The 16,230-nt window shown below is 61.6% G+C and overlaps 1 protein-coding gene and 1 long non-coding RNA gene across 5 annotated transcripts in view; both read right to left on the bottom strand.

The window, feature by feature from the left end:
* Positions 1–257: 257 nt before the first annotated feature.
* Positions 258–4,162, bottom strand: LOC121044802 (uncharacterized). Its single transcript, XR_005797488.1, has 3 exons — positions 2,915–4,162; positions 2,159–2,303; positions 258–588 (listed from the first exon to the last, which is right to left on the bottom strand). It is a non-coding gene; the product is annotated as an uncharacterized LOC121044802 (long non-coding RNA).
* Positions 4,163–6,839: 2,677 nt separating this feature from the next.
* The window catches only part of COL1A1 (collagen type I alpha 1 chain), a 16,055-nt gene continuing 6,664 nt past the window's right edge, over positions 6,840–16,230 (bottom strand). For 2 of the 4 annotated variants that reach the window (XM_040497203.1, XM_040497204.1), the window contains 11 exons: positions 10,380–10,487; positions 10,219–10,272; positions 10,004–10,111; positions 9,569–9,622; positions 9,347–9,454; positions 8,982–9,035; positions 8,590–8,697; positions 8,215–8,497; positions 7,858–8,048; positions 7,353–7,595; positions 6,840–7,235 (listed from right to left, as the gene is read on the bottom strand). In XM_040497203.1, the coding sequence (XP_040353137.1) occupies positions 7,089–7,235; positions 7,353–7,595; positions 7,858–8,048; positions 8,215–8,497; positions 8,590–8,697; positions 8,982–9,035; positions 9,347–9,454; positions 9,569–9,622; positions 10,004–10,111; positions 10,219–10,272; positions 10,380–10,487 (1,458 nt within the window). In that variant the 3' untranslated portion in view covers positions 6,840–7,088. Of the gene's footprint in view, positions 7,236–7,352; positions 7,596–7,857; positions 8,049–8,214; positions 8,498–8,589; positions 8,698–8,981; positions 9,036–9,346; positions 9,455–9,568; positions 9,623–10,003; positions 10,112–10,218; positions 10,273–10,379; positions 10,488–10,661; positions 10,770–10,852; positions 11,015–11,148; positions 11,203–11,322; positions 11,377–11,470; positions 11,579–11,790; positions 11,845–12,045; positions 12,100–16,230 lie in introns of all 4 variants that reach the window. The other 2 variants (XM_040497201.1, XM_040497202.1) reach the window with 2 other exon arrangements.

The raw sequence follows: 16,230 nt of genomic DNA, 5'->3' as shown, positions 1-16,230 counted from the left end.
CCCCTACTTCCTCGGAGAGCCCCCTCCGGCCCCCCTGCCTCCAGCGCACCACGCACCCTCCCTGTCGGTGTGCTGTGTCTGGGTCCCTTGTTCCAGGTCGGCTTCCCACCTTAGACCTACGCTCCAGGAGGGCAGGATTCTGGTGCCCACTGGGGACGGGGGAAGTGCTGCACACAGTAGGTGCTCGGGGCAGAGGTTCTGAAGGAATGCTCAGGTCTGGGCGTGCTCAGAGCTCTTAAGAAAGTCACTCCTCCTCTCTGGCCAAAGCTGGTAAGCAAGGCCATTGCAAGTGCTTCTATGGTTATGTTCGGCCCCCCTCCTCCCCCCCTGCTGGGCATCCCATACCTGTTAGTTGGTTGGTTGGTTAGCTGGTTAGTTATCCCATAAGCATCTGCGGAGGCAGGCAGAGGCTCAGGGCCGGCACACGGGAGGCGCTCGGTAGACGTTTGTTGACGGACTGAAGGCCTGTTGGGGTGGCCACCCCCAACCACATGGGTCCTCTGGTAAGACAGTGTTTCTGTCTCGTGCGTCATTTCCTCCTTTCCTTTGAGGCCCCTCATCCGGTGGAAACCTGGAGTCGTGCCGAATCTGCTCAGGTTGGAGGCTCTGAGCTGCCAGCCTGCCATCTGGGGTCCTTGATCCCTGCCCCCCTGGAGGCAGGGGATGTCCTCTCCCCGTCTCTGTGCTCCTACCCTGGCAGCCAGGCCCGCTCAGGCCTCCGTGTTCTTCCTGTGCACCAGCCAGGGGTGGGAGAGTTCCCGGGCCAGCCCCCTCGCTCCCCTGGGCTTCCCGGCTTTGCCTTGGGATCTTGGCTCCAAGGAGCACACGGGAGCCTGGCTGCCGGCCTGGGAGGGAGTGGCCCAGACACATAGCCGGGAGGATGGCGTGAGCGCACCCAGGCGCCCCTCGGCGGCACACGGGGAGGGCGTGGAAGTCCTCGGCCCCTCTCTTCCCACTGAGGGGCAAGAGTCCAGCGGTGGTCACGCCCAACCCTCCACAGCCAAGGAAAAGTAGCCACGGTGTCCCCCCAGCCCCCGCACCCTGAGACTCAGCCTCACACCCAGCTCCACCCTCGGCTCCGCCAGTCCCACGGCGAGCACGGCCCCATGACCCGTGGGTGTGTGGGGCCTCCACTGTCACCCTCAACAGAGCCCCGCCACGGCTTGCCTCTGGATGTTCCCTCACCACCTCTCGATCCTGGAGGAGGATCTCTGCCAGGGCGGGGACCCAGGGCCCTGCCTACAGCCTGCCTCAGTCCCCATATGGCGTGTGTCTCCCTTTCTCTTGACACACACACACACACACACACACACACACACACACCATTTACAGGCTGTGTTGTGTTGTTGGGACTTGGGATCAGAGCGAGCGGGACTCAAATCTCGGCTCTGAGGGCTAGTTTACGCATAAGACATTAATCATAAGTGCCCCGGGGCCGTCGTGAGGATTGGTGATAACGATCAGTGTCTGGCATCTCGCAGCGCCCAGGAGTGGAGAGACATTATCACATACAAGCACTCGCATGATCACCCCCGCACCAGAGGCCCCGGGGGGTCCCCCTGGCCCCCAAGGCCCAGGTTACATGAGCTCGGTCTACATTCTGCACCCTGTGAAGGGTTCAAGCTGCCCTTGCAAGTTTGGGGCGGGAGGCTGAAATTCCCATGCTTCCTGGCGCTGATCTGCTGGCCAGTGAAATGCTATGTGGGGGTAAATTGGGGTTCCATGAAATCTGTTATTAAAATTAACGTCACCTGTTTTCTTTTTGTGGTCTTACGACGGCTGCAAAAAACTGAAAGATTACATGTGCGGCTTCCCTTCTGTTTTCACTGGGCAGCGCTGGCTTCATGGCTTTTCCTTTATCTCCACTCCAGATCGTCCCAGACCCAGAGCTCGGCCCCTTTCCTTGCTTTCTCCAGAACGCCGGCTTATACCAGACCTCTGTGCATGCATGAGTTTTCCAAAGTCTTGAGGAGTTGGCGGGGGGGGGGGGGGGGGTGGGGGTCTGCCCACAGCAGTAAAGTCACCTAGAACTTGAATATGTGGCTTCCTTATTCTAAAATGTACTTTGGTCCCCATCCCACCCCGTCCTCCTCTTCCTCCCACTGTCTTAGGCAGAGAAACCCCCACTCTCTCCAGCACCTGCACGCGCCAGACTCACCTCCCTCCAGGCAGTGCGCATGCTCCGAAAAGGTATCAAAATCTCCGTGTGTGAGGGTCTGCTTACCCTTAAGGATAAGGGCCATCCTTCTTCCGGGGTCTTGCCTCCCGGTCCGTGGACATCTCTCAGCTCTGCTTGGTACCCTCTGGAGGCACACCAGGAGGAGGACAGAGACACAGCTGCTCACCAGTGCTAGGGCTCCACTGGCCCTGGGACAATGGTCTCCCCCAAGGACAATGGTCTCTCCCATACCCAAGCTCTCCTGGTTTTTCCCAGCTCCTTCCTGATCAGCTGCCCCCATTCATCAGCAGGCCCTCCTGTGCCCTCTGTCATGCCTAGGCACACGCACGTCCCCAGGGCTTGACCCTTATGTTCTCAGTTCACAGTCATCTCTTCTGCCGTCGGGTGTGGGGGGAAGCGGTCCCCCCCCCACAAGAACCCCCCATCCACCCCCAACACACCCACACGTGTGTAGGGCCCCTTCAAGCACCGACATACGTGTTCATGGGTGGGTGGGCACCAGAGAGTGAGACGCACTCTCATCCACACTGGGACGGCTGGGTGGCACCCACCTCACCCATTCACACAGCGGCCCACACTCCCGGCGTCCACGCAGCCTTCCCTGTGGGTTCTGGTTTTGAGAGCAGCCCCACGCTCGTTCCCATTCTACACACAGCCCCACGTGCCCCCTCACCTGAGGCTCCCACACTCCAGCTAAGCGGCCCCCTCCCCAGCCTCTTCCCCCCTCACGCTCACCCGTGTCCATCCAGAAAAGTCTTGGAGGCCCCCAGGCAGCCGAGGAGTAAAGAGGTGACCCCAAAAAGGAGGGGGAATCCGCCATATTTCGGTCGTAAAACATCCTGCCAGGAGGTGGGCTCGCAGCACCAAAGGGACCCAGGGTTCTGAGAGCGGCAGCAGCAATAACACATCCAAACGAAGCCTCTTTCCTTTCTAGAATTTTCCACCTGAAGTCGGCTGAGAAGTCAGCCAGGGCAACGTGGCCCGGCTCGTCACAGAGAAGGCAAAGGTGAGTCCCATGGAGCGGTACTGGGGACGGTCGGCTCCGCACCACGATGCAGGGGGTAGCCCGGGTCTGGGGGAGCGGGTCTGGGCAGCTCTATTTAGGGCAGCCGTGATGTCATCGGAAAGGAGGGCTTGAGTTTGGGAATGTGGCACAATGGCCTCTTTGTCCCCCTCTCCTCCTGTCCTGCACACACACCGAAACCACATTCTGGCCTCGCACCCACGTGACCCAGGCACGGAGCACCAGCGCTGTCACACCAGGCCCGCCACCACAGCCCTACCGGGCGCTGTCACCTCAGGTGCCCTCAGACACACACACGCACACACACACACACGCACACACACACGCATGCCCCCATGTGCGGATTTGTACATACATAGCAAGAGGCATATTCTCTTGTTCGTCCGGAGATGCGGTGGCCACAGGCCCCTTGTTGCTGTTAAAATTAGTCCCAGTTATATGGAAACCAATTTGACAATAAACTTCATATGTTGGAAAAAAAATTAATTAAAAAAAAATTAATCCCAGTTAAGCACAACTTAACACTGAGTTCCTCAGGGGCACCGCCCACATATCAAGGGCTCCATAGCCACGTGTGGCTAGTGGCTGTGGTACTGGAAAGCACAGAGAGAGTGTCCTTCGTTGCAGAAAGCCCTGGCCCAGGCCCTGGTGCCCAGCCCCATGTGGCACGCACACCTGATGTCTGGCCTCAGTCAGCCCCTGCCGGGCCGTGTCTGCCGGTAAGGCTGAGATGAATTTTGCAGGTGTGGAGAGCTTGGGAAACTGAGAGGGGGCAGACCGGGGCCTGGGCTGGGCAGGAGAATGAGGGGACATGAGACGTTTGAGCGTGGCCTGGACGGTGGGGCTAAGCAGGCATTGAGAAGGGCTGTCCGCTCAGGCAGAGGAAGAGACACAAAGAAAGGCCTAGAGGTGGAAAGTGTGGTGCCTCTGTGAGAATTGGAGTCACCCCTTTTGGCTAGCGTGACAGGTGCGGGCGAGGGAGGGGGCTGTGAGGACAGGTGGGTGGGGCCTTGGGTGAGCCAGCCTGGAGGCCCCCTCCCCACAGGTAGAGGGGGGGGGGTTACCAAGGCCTCACCCGTCAATCAGCGCAGAGGCTCGGGTGGTTTGCATAGGAAGAAACCTTCATTTCTGTGTCATGATTTCTTAACCACTTTAGACTAATTCCCTTTCTACACTGTCCAGATTGTGGTGGACGTGCTAATGATGAATTATTAAAAGGCACAATTAATCACCACGGCCACTTAACGACAGCGATGGCATTAGTAAGCAGGTGATGGGCTCTGTAGACTTGTCCATTTTTCTGAGACCCGAGGGAGGGACTTGGGCCTTTCCTGCCTTTGAGGTATCGGCCCTGAGACCTTGGGTGGCTGGGTGGGGCACAGCTTCAATTTCTCCCGGTCTCCAAGTCTCTGGGTGCCGAGTCTGCTCCAGACTTCTGACCCTCTGGATACCTCTGTGTCCCTGTGACTGCTCACGGCCGTCCCCCTTCCCTGAGACTGGGGAGCTGACCAGTCACCTTCCTTCCAGGGGCCTCAGGTTCCCCAGCAGGCAGGGAGGGGCAGGCAGAGGGTGAGAGCAAAGGGAAAAGAGAGAGAAGAAGGAGGAAAAGGAAGCAAGAGTTTTTTTTAAAAAAAGGATAAGGAATGGGCAGGAGGCAGGGGCCTGCGCACAATGACCTGCCAGGCCACCCTGCACCCAGGTGTTACAAGGACTTAGAGGGCCAAGAGGAACCCATGCTCAGAAAGGTCAGCACCTGTTGCCTTCAGGACAGCACCTTGTCAGTGCCTTGACGGCAGCTCTCCGAAGGCCCTGGGGAGGCTCCCTGCCTCCTTCCCCGGGAACCCTGGAGCAGGAGCCCTTCCTCTCTCTCCTCACAGGCCCTCAGGACAGGCTCAGGGACTCTCCTCAGCTGGCCTGCTTGTTGCTCCTATGGGGGAGGTGGGGGGGACTCAGAGTGAGCAGGAGGAAGGGGAGGCCAGATGAGGGGCTCCCAGGTACTCCCCACCGGTCCCACCTCCCTCAGCCACATGTGGGCCTCCTAGTGCCCTGTGGGCCGTGCCTTCTGCAACCCCCCAAGCCTGCAGGGTGCCCGGCGGAGTGGATGGTGTTGGTGGAGGGTGGGCCTGAGGTTTGGGTGGCCAGGGATCTGAAGGGAGGCGCCTGTTGGGGGGGTTGCCTGTATAGCAGGAAGTCTGCATGAGTGGAGGCGAGGGGGGCGAAGGGTTAAGGCATAAGAAAGGCAAGAGGCAGGGGGAGGGGGCCCCCCCCCCCCCCCCCCCGTGGAGGGTGCTAGATGAGGAGGAGGAGGGAAGGGGCAAGAAACAGGAGAGCCCATCCCCCAACCTCCCCCACCCCCGCCAAAGCCCCTTCCCCAGGTCTCCCCTCCCCAGACTCCAAGGCAGGAAATTAGGAGGCCACTACCGATATGTTTGGGTCATTTCCACATGCTTTATTCCAGCAATCAAAATAATTAAAAACATCTCAAATTATTATACACATACAAAATAGGTACAGAATCTTGCTTCCTCCCACCCCTAGGGGGAAAAAAAAACTGCTTTGTGCTTTGGGAAGTTGTGCTCTGGAACCCAGAGAGAGGACACAGGATAGAGAGGCGGTGAGGATGGGGTGCAGCTGACGAGGAGGGCTTCCAGAGAGAGAGAAAGAGAGAGAGAGAAAGAGAGAGAGAGAGAGAGGTGGAGAGAGAGAGGCGGCCAGCGGGGTGGAGAGGGGGTGGAAAGGAGCGCGCAGAGCTGCGACACTCTCTCCCCCCCAAGTTAAATAGCACCTTTAGAAAATTCACAAGTCCCCATCCGCAAGGAAAAAAAAAAAAAAAAAAAAAAAAAAAAAAACCAAAGAATAAAAAAAGACTTTGAACAAAAAGGAACATTTGCTGGCCTGGGGGGTGGGGCGTCTCGACTTCTTTAGCACCAGTGATTCCTTCCCCACCCCACCCCATCACAGAGATGTAGCACCTTTGATATAAAATGGGGAGCCCCCTCCCACCCTGCCCCCATCCCCGCCCCCACGCGGTTGCCCCGGTGACACAGAAAGACACGAAGAGGTAGTCCTTCAGCAACACAATTACACGCGGAACAGAGCAGTCTCTCCCGCCCAGCCCTGTCGCACGGGGGATTGACACGTGTCCCCGAATGAATCCGATGTTTCCTTCCGCTCTGTCGTGGCCCCTCCTGACTTTCTTCCAGACCCAGCAGGCAGGCAGCGAGGGGCCAGTGGTCTCCCCGCATGCCCCCTCAAAAACGAAGGGGGTATGTTGCTGGAGCCACGGGGACGCCAGATGGTGAGGCTTCTTTGGTAGTCTGCGAACCTCAGGTCCCCCCAGGGTTTGGGGGTTGCTGGGTGAGGGGAGTGGGCTGGGAGTGTGGGGCGGGGGTCACTTGGGTGTTTTAGCATTGCCTTTGGTTGCTGGGCAGACAATGCATTGTTTCCTGTGTCTTTTTTGGGGAGACTTAGATTTGGGGAGCGGTGGAGGGGAGGCCCCAAGGAGGGATGGAGAAAGGAGCAGAAAGGGCAGTGTTGGGGTATCATAAGCCCAACGGGCAGAAAAGGACTTACCCCCATATGGGTCTTCAAGCAAGTGGACCAAGCTTCCTTTTTTAAAAAGTTATTTATTTATTCTTTTTTTTTTTTTTTTTTTTTTTGGTAAGGTTGAATGTGCTTTTTGGTTTTTGGTCATGTTCGGTTGGTCAAAGATAAAAACTAAGTTGGAGAGATGAATGCAAAGGAAAAAAATATTTTCCAAAGTCCATGTGAAATTGTCTCCCATTTTTTGGCTTTTTGGGGGGTTCAGTTTGGGTTGTTTGTCTGTTTCCAGGGTCAGGGGCGAGTGGGTTGGGTGGGAGGGAGCCAGGTTGGGTGGGAGGGAGTTTACAGGAAGCAGGCAGGGCCAATGTCGATGCCGAATTCCTGGTCTGGGGCGCCAACGTCCAATGGGGCCACATCGATGATGGGCAAGCGGGAGGTCTTGGTGGTTTTGTATTCGATCACTGTCTTGCCCCAGTTTCCGGTGTGACTCTGGGGTGAAGGGGAGACAACGGGAGAGGGGTGTCACCAGGTGGGAGTGACGGGGTGACGGAAGTGTGGCCTGTCAGGAAAGCCAGAGCCCGGAGAGGGGCCCGGCCAGGGACTTACCGTGCAGCCGTCGTAGGTGACGCTGTAGGTGAAGCGGCTGTTGCCCTCGGCCCGGATCTCGATCTCGTTGGAGCCCTGGAGGAGCAGGGCCTTCTTGAGGTTGCCAGTCTGCTGGTCCATGTAGGCCACGCTGTTCTTGCAGTGGTAGGTGATGTTCTGGGATGCCTCGGTGGACATCAGGCGCAGGAACGTCAGCTGGATGGCCACATCGGCGGGATCGGAGCCCTGGCCACCATACTCGAACTGCGGGGGGAGGAGGAGAAGCGGGTGAGTGACCACGATGGAGCCTCTAGTCCTGGCCTCCCTCCCTGGAGTCCTCCGACGGCGTCCCAGCGGACCCCTCCCCCATCCAGAAGTGGCATCATGCATGGGCATCGGATGTCTGAGCCAGCATCGGGGACCCAGGACTCCAGCCTCCCCACCCAGCTCCGTCTGCCCCTAGCCCGGCGCGGACCTCCCCTCCCGCCCCATCTTGTGAGAGTGGCTCCAGGGCCAACTTCCTCACCTGGAATCCGTCGGTCATGCTCTCGCCATACCAGACGTGCCTCTTGTCCTTGGGGTTCTTGCTGATGTACCAGTTCTTCTGGGCCACGTGGGGCTGAGTGGGGTACACGCAGGTCTCACCTGTCTCCATGTTGCAGAAGACCTTGATGGCATCCAGGTTGCAGCCTTGGTTGGGATCGATCCAGTATTCTCCTGCAGTGGGACCAAGCAGGATGGAGTCAGGGGAGGTACGGCAGCGGGGACACACATGGGCCCCTGGGCCCCTCAGGGCTCGGGCCCGTGCTGGCAGGAGGAGGAGGACGGGGGAAGGAAGAGGAGGAGGAGGAGGAGGAAGGGCACAGCTGGGGCAGGCCCTCACCGCTCTTCCAGTCGGAGTGGCACATCTTGAGGTCGCGGCAGGTGCGGGCAGGGTTCTTGCGGCTGCCTTCGGGGCTCCGGATGTTCTCGATCTGCTGGCTCAGGCTCTTGAGGGTGGTGTCCACCTCGAGGTCACGGTCACGGACCACGTTGGCATCATCGGCCCGGTAGTAGCGGCCGCCATCGTGAGCCTTCTCTTGAGGTGGCTGGGGCAGGAAGCTGAAGTCGAAACCACCGCTGGGAGGACCGGGAGGACCGGGGGGTCCAGGAGGGCCGGGGGGACCCTGCACAGAAAGGGAGAGGAGTCGGGATTACCAGGGTCCGAGCGCCCATGGGGCTGGAGGGCTACGGGCAGACGGGCTGAGGGGCTACGTACAACAGGGCCAGCGTCACCAGTGCGACCACGAGGACCAGGGGGGCCGATGGGGCCTGGGAGACCGTTGAGTCCATCTTTGCCAGGAGAGCCAGCAGCGCCGGGGGGACCCTGCAAAGGGGAAGGTGGTTGGAGAAAGCCTGCCAAAAAGCACAGGACCACCAGCCCAACTCTTCAGAGAAACCCACCACCCTCCCTGCCTGCCTCTGGTTCCACGACCTCATCATCGGCCATTCCTACAGTCGGGCAAGACTGTCCAGGACCCTTCTTCTCCCGACCCCTGCCCCCAGACCCTTCTGCAGAGAGGCGGGGACACCTGTATACCAGGCAGAGGGCCCTGAAGGGAGCCTGGGCTTGGGTCCCAGCAGGAGAAGATAGACAGAGGCGTGACTTACTCGGGGACCAGCAGGACCAGAAGCTCCGGAAGGACCTTGTTCACCAGGAGAGCCCTGAAGGACAGATGCAAAGGCGACGCAAGCTCAGTGGGGGTCACACGCGGTCAGCAACCTTCCCCCCGCCTCGTTATTCTGGACGTCTAGTCCCAAGGTGTCCATAGGCTAAGACGCCTCCCACGACCCCTCTTTGTGAGCTTCGCCGTCTCAGAAGGCCCTTGGAAATGCCCATAACTCTTCAGACCCCGGTCCCCGCTAGGGAGGAGTGAAAATGACTATCAAGAGGGGAAACTGAGGCAAAATCGCCCCTCATTGTGCGTCAGGGCTCAATGGCAGCTGGGGGCTGGAGGGGTGCCGAGCATACTCACGGGAGGGCCAGGGGGACCCTGGAGACCGGAGAAGCCACGGTGACCCTTTATGCCTCTGTCACCCTGTTCGCCTGTCTCACCCTTGTCACCACGGGGGCCTTGGGGTCCCTAGGAGAGAGGAGAGGACAGGCTGTCAGGCGGAAGATCCGTCAGCACCGAGTCGGGCATAGCCCACCTCTGGGCCGGGTTCTGAGGACACGAGGGCCAGAGCAGGGCACTTACAGCGGGACCACGAGCACCGACGGGGCCGATGGGGCCGGCGGGACCAGCGGGACCCTGGGGAGAGTGAAGAGTGTGTTAGATCCTGCTACAGCCTGAGCTGCGGGACGAAACCACCCCTCGGCCACATCCACCCTTCCTCACACCCTTCCCCGCCGTGCCTATCCCTCCTGAGCCCCACATGAACCTTCATGTGAATTCAGGCTTCACGTGAGCTGGGGCAGGCACCTGGGGACGAACCCCATTCCCCGGGGGAATAAGGGTGGTACTGCCTGGGGGAGGGGCCTCGGGACTGAGCTGTGGCTCAGTTTTCTCAGGAAGGCCAGGGGCCCCGACGTCGTGTAAGACCTCCTCTCCTCCCCCAGCCCAGGTGAAGCCAGATGTCCATCTGCGGGCCCGTAGGCAGGCCCAGAGAGTCCCCGGGGCCTGGCTACTTACAGTCTCACCGCGGTCGCCATTCTTGCCAGCGGGGCCGACGGGACCAGGGGCACCAGGAGCGCCAGGAGCACCAGGGGGGCCAGCAGGGCCGGTCTCACCACGGTCACCCTGGGAAGGGGAGGGGAGGGGGCTATGAATCAGTCCCAGCTCAAGAGGCTAGGCTGGGGCAGGGGAGTGGCAGGTGGGGCTGGGGCCCTGGGATGCAGCCACCTTACCTTGGGGCCGGGAGAACCATCTCGTCCAGGGGAGCCTTCAGCACCAGGAGATCCCTGCGGAGAGAGAGCTCGAGGTGAGTGTCAGCCAGAGGAAGTCAGGCTCAGGCAGAGGCCAAAATGGCCATGCTGAGGGCGCGGGTGTGGGGCTGGCGACCGCTCACCTCACGTCCAGACTCGCCAGGGGGTCCAGCCAATCCAGGGGGGCCCATGGGACCAGGGGGGCCACGTTCACCACTTGGTCCAGAAGGACCTTGTTTTCCAGGTTCACCCTGAAGGAGAAGAAGGAGTCAGGCCAGAGATGGGCTGGGGGGAGGGCCCGAGGGCCCCCAAGCTCGGCTACCACACCTGTCCTGTCTGGCCCCAGCACCCCCCCCCGCCCCCTGCAGCCTCCAAGCCCCGTGATGGTTCTTCTCGGGGTCCCCCAAGGCGAGGGGGGCACTCACAGAGGGGCCGGGAAGACCAGGGAAGCCTCTTTCTCCTCGCTGACCGGGCAGGCCAACCACACCACGCTGTCCAGCAATGCCTTGAGGTCCGGGAGTGCCGGGAGCACCCTGCGGGAGGGCGATGAAGGTGAGGCGCCTTGCAGGGCCCCGGGACCGCGGCCCCCGCCCCGGGGCCCCTCTGGAGCACTTACAGCAGGTCCATCAGCACCAGGAGATCCTTTCTCACCGGCAGGGCCGGGGGGACCAGGGGGACCGACTTCCCCGGGACGCCCAGCGGGGCCAGTCTCACCGCGGGGGCCTTTGCCACCTTCTTTGCCGACAGGGCCGGGAGGGCCAGGGGGTCCAGCGTTTCCCTGGATGGGGAGAAGCGGGGCCGTCAGGTTCCGGTGGATTCCGGAGCGCCGCTGAGGCCTCAGATGGGCCCGCCACCCTCCCGACAGTCTGTCCCCTGCTCCCCGAGCAACAGAGTCACTGCCACGATACTTACAGAGGGGCCGGGAGGACCGACTCGGCCAGCAGCACCAGGGAAACCAGTAGCACCCTGGCAGGAGAGGACAAAGGAGTCAGGAGGACAGCAGCCCCCTCACCTGGCGCAGCGCCCCCATCTCTGAACCCAGGTTGGAGTGACAGCCCCAGCGGAGGCACCGAGGGCGATACTCACAGGGGGACCGGCACTGCCTCGAGCACCTTTGGGTCCAGGAGCACCAACGTTGCCCTGTAGGAGAGCACAGAGCCATGAAGACTGGGCCAGGCCCAGACCCAGGCCCAGGCCCGCCTGCGGCTCGGGGCTCAGAGGGTGGGACACTCACAATGGGGCCGGGGGGTCCAGTGGGGCCAGCGGGACCAGGGGGACCAGCATCGCCTTTAGCACCAGCGTCTCCGGGCTCGCCTTTAGCACCGGGTTGGCCATCAGCACCCTGGGGGAGGAAGGGGTGTGGTGAGCGGACGAGGGGGATGGGGCAGCATGGGGAACTGGGCGGCTCCGCGGGGCTGGGGAAGGGCGGTAAGTCCAGGCACAAAGATGCTTGAACGGGACACCGTCCCCTCTCCACGCCTCTGTCCTTATGAGGTCACCCGAGGTCCCGGGTCCCAGGCGGTGATAGAAAACGATGAGGGTCTTGGTACTCACAGGGGGGCCAGCGAAGCCAGCAGGGCCGGGGGGACCAGGCTCACCACGGTCTCCCTAGAAGAAAAGGAGGCAGACTGAGAGGGGCTCTGACCTGGGGGAGGCGGGGTGGATGGCGCAGGCAGGAGGGGAAGCGGGGCCCTGAGGAGCATGCCCCGGGGCCCAGAGCAGGTGAGAGTGAAGGCGGACGAGGCACAGAAAGAGGGCCGGGAAGGGTGAAGCAGACGGGCGGGCGGCGTGTGGGTCTTCGGTACTTACGGGGGCGCCACGAGCTCCAGTGGGACCAGCGGGGCCGCTGGGACCAGCTTCACCCTGAGAGGGAGGGACAAGAGGTGCAGGTCAGCTGCGCGCTCTAAGTGCCCCCAGCAGATGACCCCGGGAGAGTCTCCCCTCCTTTCTAGAACCTCCCACCTTCAGGTCACCAGCTCAGAATGGCAGGACCTCCCTCCCCCAGGCCGGAATCACGCCCAGGTTTGCCGGAGAAGCTGTGTGTTAGGGAAGATGGTGGGGCCACCTCACCTTGTCACCGGGGGCACCAGCGGGGCCAGGAGGACCAATGGGGCCAGTCAGGCCACGGACACCATCTTTGCCAGGAGAGCCATCAGCACCTTTGGGACCGGCATCGCCCTAAAGACACAGGGAAGGCCTGAGACTTCCGGCGGGGGCAGGGAGGTGACCCATAGCATCCTGCTACCGGCTTCCACTCCTCCCCAGCTCTGCCCTGCCCCGACCTGTGCTCGGGACTCGAGATCTTTCAGGGGGGCCTGGTGGAACCTAGGTTAAGAGGCCCATGCCTTGTGTGGAGGGATGAATAAGGGATTCCCCCATCCAGGAGGCCACCCTGCTTCCCGTTACCGTGGTAATTCAGGGGGAGGGAAGAGCCTGCATAGCTGGTGGAGGATTTATCAGTGAAGAGGCCAGAAGGGAAGAAGGGAGGATTAAGGGAAGAGGGAAAGACCCCAGGGAGGGTAAAGAGGAAGGCTGAAGCATCCAAAGTAGAGGGAGACAGAGACGGGAACCCTACATGGATCAGGGGAGGAGGTGTGGGACTGTGGGACTTACTCTGTCACCCTTAGGGCCAGGAAGGCCAGCTGCACCTCGTTCACCAGGCATTCCCTGAAGGCCAGGAGCGCCCTGGCTACCGGGGGCTCCAGGGGCACCAGCATCACCCTAGGTGACAACCGAGAGGACGGCCATGAGCTTTGGGGTCCCAGGAGTGGGTCACAGCCCCGAGCGCCCTCGTGAGATCTCCCAGGCTTGCTTCCGAGGATAAAGATGAGCCGGCTAAGAAGAGGAAAGGCTCCCAGCCTGGAACTTCAGGCTGCTGGGGGACCCCACCCAGTTTTGTCCCCCTCCCAGCCCTCCCCCACATCTAGGTGGCTTTGGCCATGGCCAGGCGCCCCTGCCTCGAGAGGGGCTAGACCCGGTCCCCGTGCTGGCCTCACCTTAGCACCATCATTGCCAGGGGCACCGTTGGCTCCCCGAGGACCGGCAGGACCGGGGGGACCTTGCACACCGCGTTCACCAGGGAAACCTCTCTCGCCCTGGAAAAGAAGGACAGGGCACGTGATGGCTGCTCGAGAGACAGGGCCAGGCGTAGGGCATCTTGGCGGGAACAGTGCTACTTACTCTGGCTCCAGAGGGGCCGGGGGCACCAAGATCTCCAGGAACACCCTGAGGGGGAAGGAGGGACAGACAGTGAGCACCCCCCCCTCCCCACTAGAAAGCATTCCTGTTCTCCTCCTGGGGGCTGGCCCTTGGGGTCTGTCATTAGAGACCAGCCCCTTCTCACGACCTGAACTGGGATGCTTTCTCTACTTCTCCTGGGGATGTGTCAAAGACGGCCCTCTCTTCAAACTCTGGGCTGAGGGAGAGTCAGAGGTATCCCTGCAGCTCTAAAAAAAAGTCGTCCAGACTGGCAGCCATGCGGAAACTTCTAGATCATATCATGCTGCTGTGCAGCGCCCAGCTTCCCTCTGTGTGGCTCCCTTCATGAAGGAAGTCCTCTGGGGAGGGGGTCTAACCTTGATCCTAGCCGAGGGTTATCTGATCAGCCGGGAGGACTGACCTCTCCCTCTAAATGCCCCGCATTCCCCACCTGCTACCTCTTACCTGTTCGCCAGGTTTGCCTGCTTCACCGGGAGGACCCGCGGGGCCAGGAAGACCCTGGAGGTGGGAAATGGGGGAGGGGAGGGGGTGGGATTAGAATCTGAAAAAGGACAAAGGGGAGCCCATACCTTAACCCCCGGCCAGCCTTGAGGCCTCACCTGGAATCCGGGAGAGCCAGCAGGGCCCTGTTCGCCTCTCTCACCAGCGGGGCCCTGTCACAGAGAGAACGCTGCGGTCACCAGAAGACCCAGGAGAAAAGGGGTGGGGGGGGGTATCTCCACAGTGCAGCCTCCCCAGGCTGTCTCTTAGGGACACTTACGGCAGGGCCGGGGGGTCCCTGAGCTCCAGCTTCTCCATCTTTGCCAGCAGGACCCTGTGGGGAGAGAGCAAAGGATCAGGGAGGTGAGAAGGGCAGCCGACAGAGGGAGCAGGGCAGGTGGGGTGCCGGGGAGGGGGTGGGGGGACAGGGCAGACCCCGCTGGGGGGCCTCTGATGCCCTGGTGATGGCTGTGGGCCTTCTGCGCCCCTCCTGCAGGGGAGGGGACGTGTCACGAGCAGGGGCAGGAAGGGGACAGGGGACCATAGGGCGATACTTACAACAGCGCCAGGGGGCCCAGGGACACCTCGTTCTCCTGCTTTGCCAGGCTCTCCCTACGGGCAAAGACAGACAGGGAGTTAAAGGGGCTTAAGTGGGAACACGGGTCCCCTGGGTCCTTCCTGTTTACCCTGAGTGGTTCTTTTAGGGGTTTTCTTCTCGCCCAGCTCTGGGCCCGGGGAAACGCTTTGCTGGCTTTTTCTGCTGGTCCCTTGGTGTCTCCCTGAGGCCTCTTCCCTCTGAGACCACATGCCCCTTCAGGCTGCTGTCCCCCTGCCCCCCCTTTCCTTCTCGCCGCCAGATGCCTACGGTGACCTGCTTGCAAAGGGCTTTCACCTCCTCTGGGACCTATTTTTCAAAGAACCCACCAAGATTTGGGGGTGCCTATCTTATAAAAGGCCCATTTTACCCCGTGGGGGGGGCGCAGGGGGGCCCCAACAATGCTTGTTTCCAATGATAGAGCAATGGTAGTGGAGCCAGGATCAGTCTCTCGTTTTTATGGATAAGGAGACTGAGGCCCAGAGAGGGGCAGTGAGCAGCCTGAGGTCACACAGCAAGCCAGCGGCAAAGCTGGGACTGGCGCCCAGGCCTTTCATCTCCCGGGAGTGCCTGTCCCTGGCTCTGCGACGTCTTTTGAGGAATACTCACAGCAGCACCTTTAGGCCCGGGGAATCCCATCACACCAGCCTGACCACGGGCACCGGGGGGGCCTGGGGGTCCGGGGCGACCATCTTGACCAGCGGGACCCTACGGACGGACGGAAGGCACAGATGGGAGGCGAGGACAGAAGGCGGGCTGTCGGGAGCGGGGGAGGGGCCCTGGGGAGCGGTACTTACAGGGGGACCAGTTTTGCCATCCGGACCGGGGCTGCCGGGGCTTCCAGTCAGACCCTAGTGGAGAGGGGACAGAGACATATGAGTGAGGGTGACAGAAGAGGCAAGAGGGCCCTTCAGAGGGCAGATGAGCGGTCCCGCTCCGGGTGCCTCATTCCAGCCCCCACACAGGGCAAGGGTCTCGGGGCAAGCAGGGCAGAGGGGCAGGGGGCTCACCTTGGCACCAGGCAGACCAGCTTCACCGGGGCGACCAGCTTCACCAGGAGAACCTTTGGGGCCAGCAGGGCCAGGAGAACCACGTTCACCGGCGGGACCCTGGTCGGGGGAGTCACAGGGACAATTAGGGGCTCGAGTCCGGGCTTCTTTTTTACCACGGGCCGGCCTCTTATTCCTCCAGTGGGGCAGGGTCAGGTGGCTCAGACGGTGGCAGGGGGAAGGTCAAGGCGAAGCCGAGTGTGAAGAGAGAGTGCGCGGCCACGGCGCGGAGCACCGATGGGGGCGGGAGGGGGGTGGCGGTGACTACATGGGGAGGGGCAGGTGATGTCCACGGAGCAGGGCCAGCACCCCAGCCATGAAGAGAAGTTACCTTGGGACCAGCCACACCATCTGCGCCAGGGAAGCCACGGCTACCGGGTCCGCCCTGCAGGAGGAGAAGAGGCCAGTGAGCTCTGACACCGGGGGCACCGGGCTGGCCTTGGGGGTGAAGAAGGGGACACTCACGCGCTCGCCAGGGGGTCCGGGCAGGCCAGTGGGGCCGGGTTCGCCTCGGGCTCCTCGCTTTCCTTCTTCCCCAGCGGGGCCAGGGGGGCCTTGGATACCAGTGGGGCCCTGGAGAGGGGCAGAGACGAGGGGAGGGCCCGCGGTGAGGGGCTGACCCGGGGGCCCCCTCCCGTCCTCCCGGGGTTC

The sequence above is a fragment of the Herpailurus yagouaroundi genome, unplaced genomic scaffold, assembly GCF_014898765.1.
Source record: "Herpailurus yagouaroundi ecotype Mexico unplaced genomic scaffold, PumYag 189, whole genome shotgun sequence".
NCBI classification, from domain to species: domain Eukaryota; kingdom Metazoa; phylum Chordata; class Mammalia; order Carnivora; family Felidae; genus Herpailurus; species Herpailurus yagouaroundi.
This window is presented reverse-complemented; position numbering and strand designations above follow the sequence as displayed.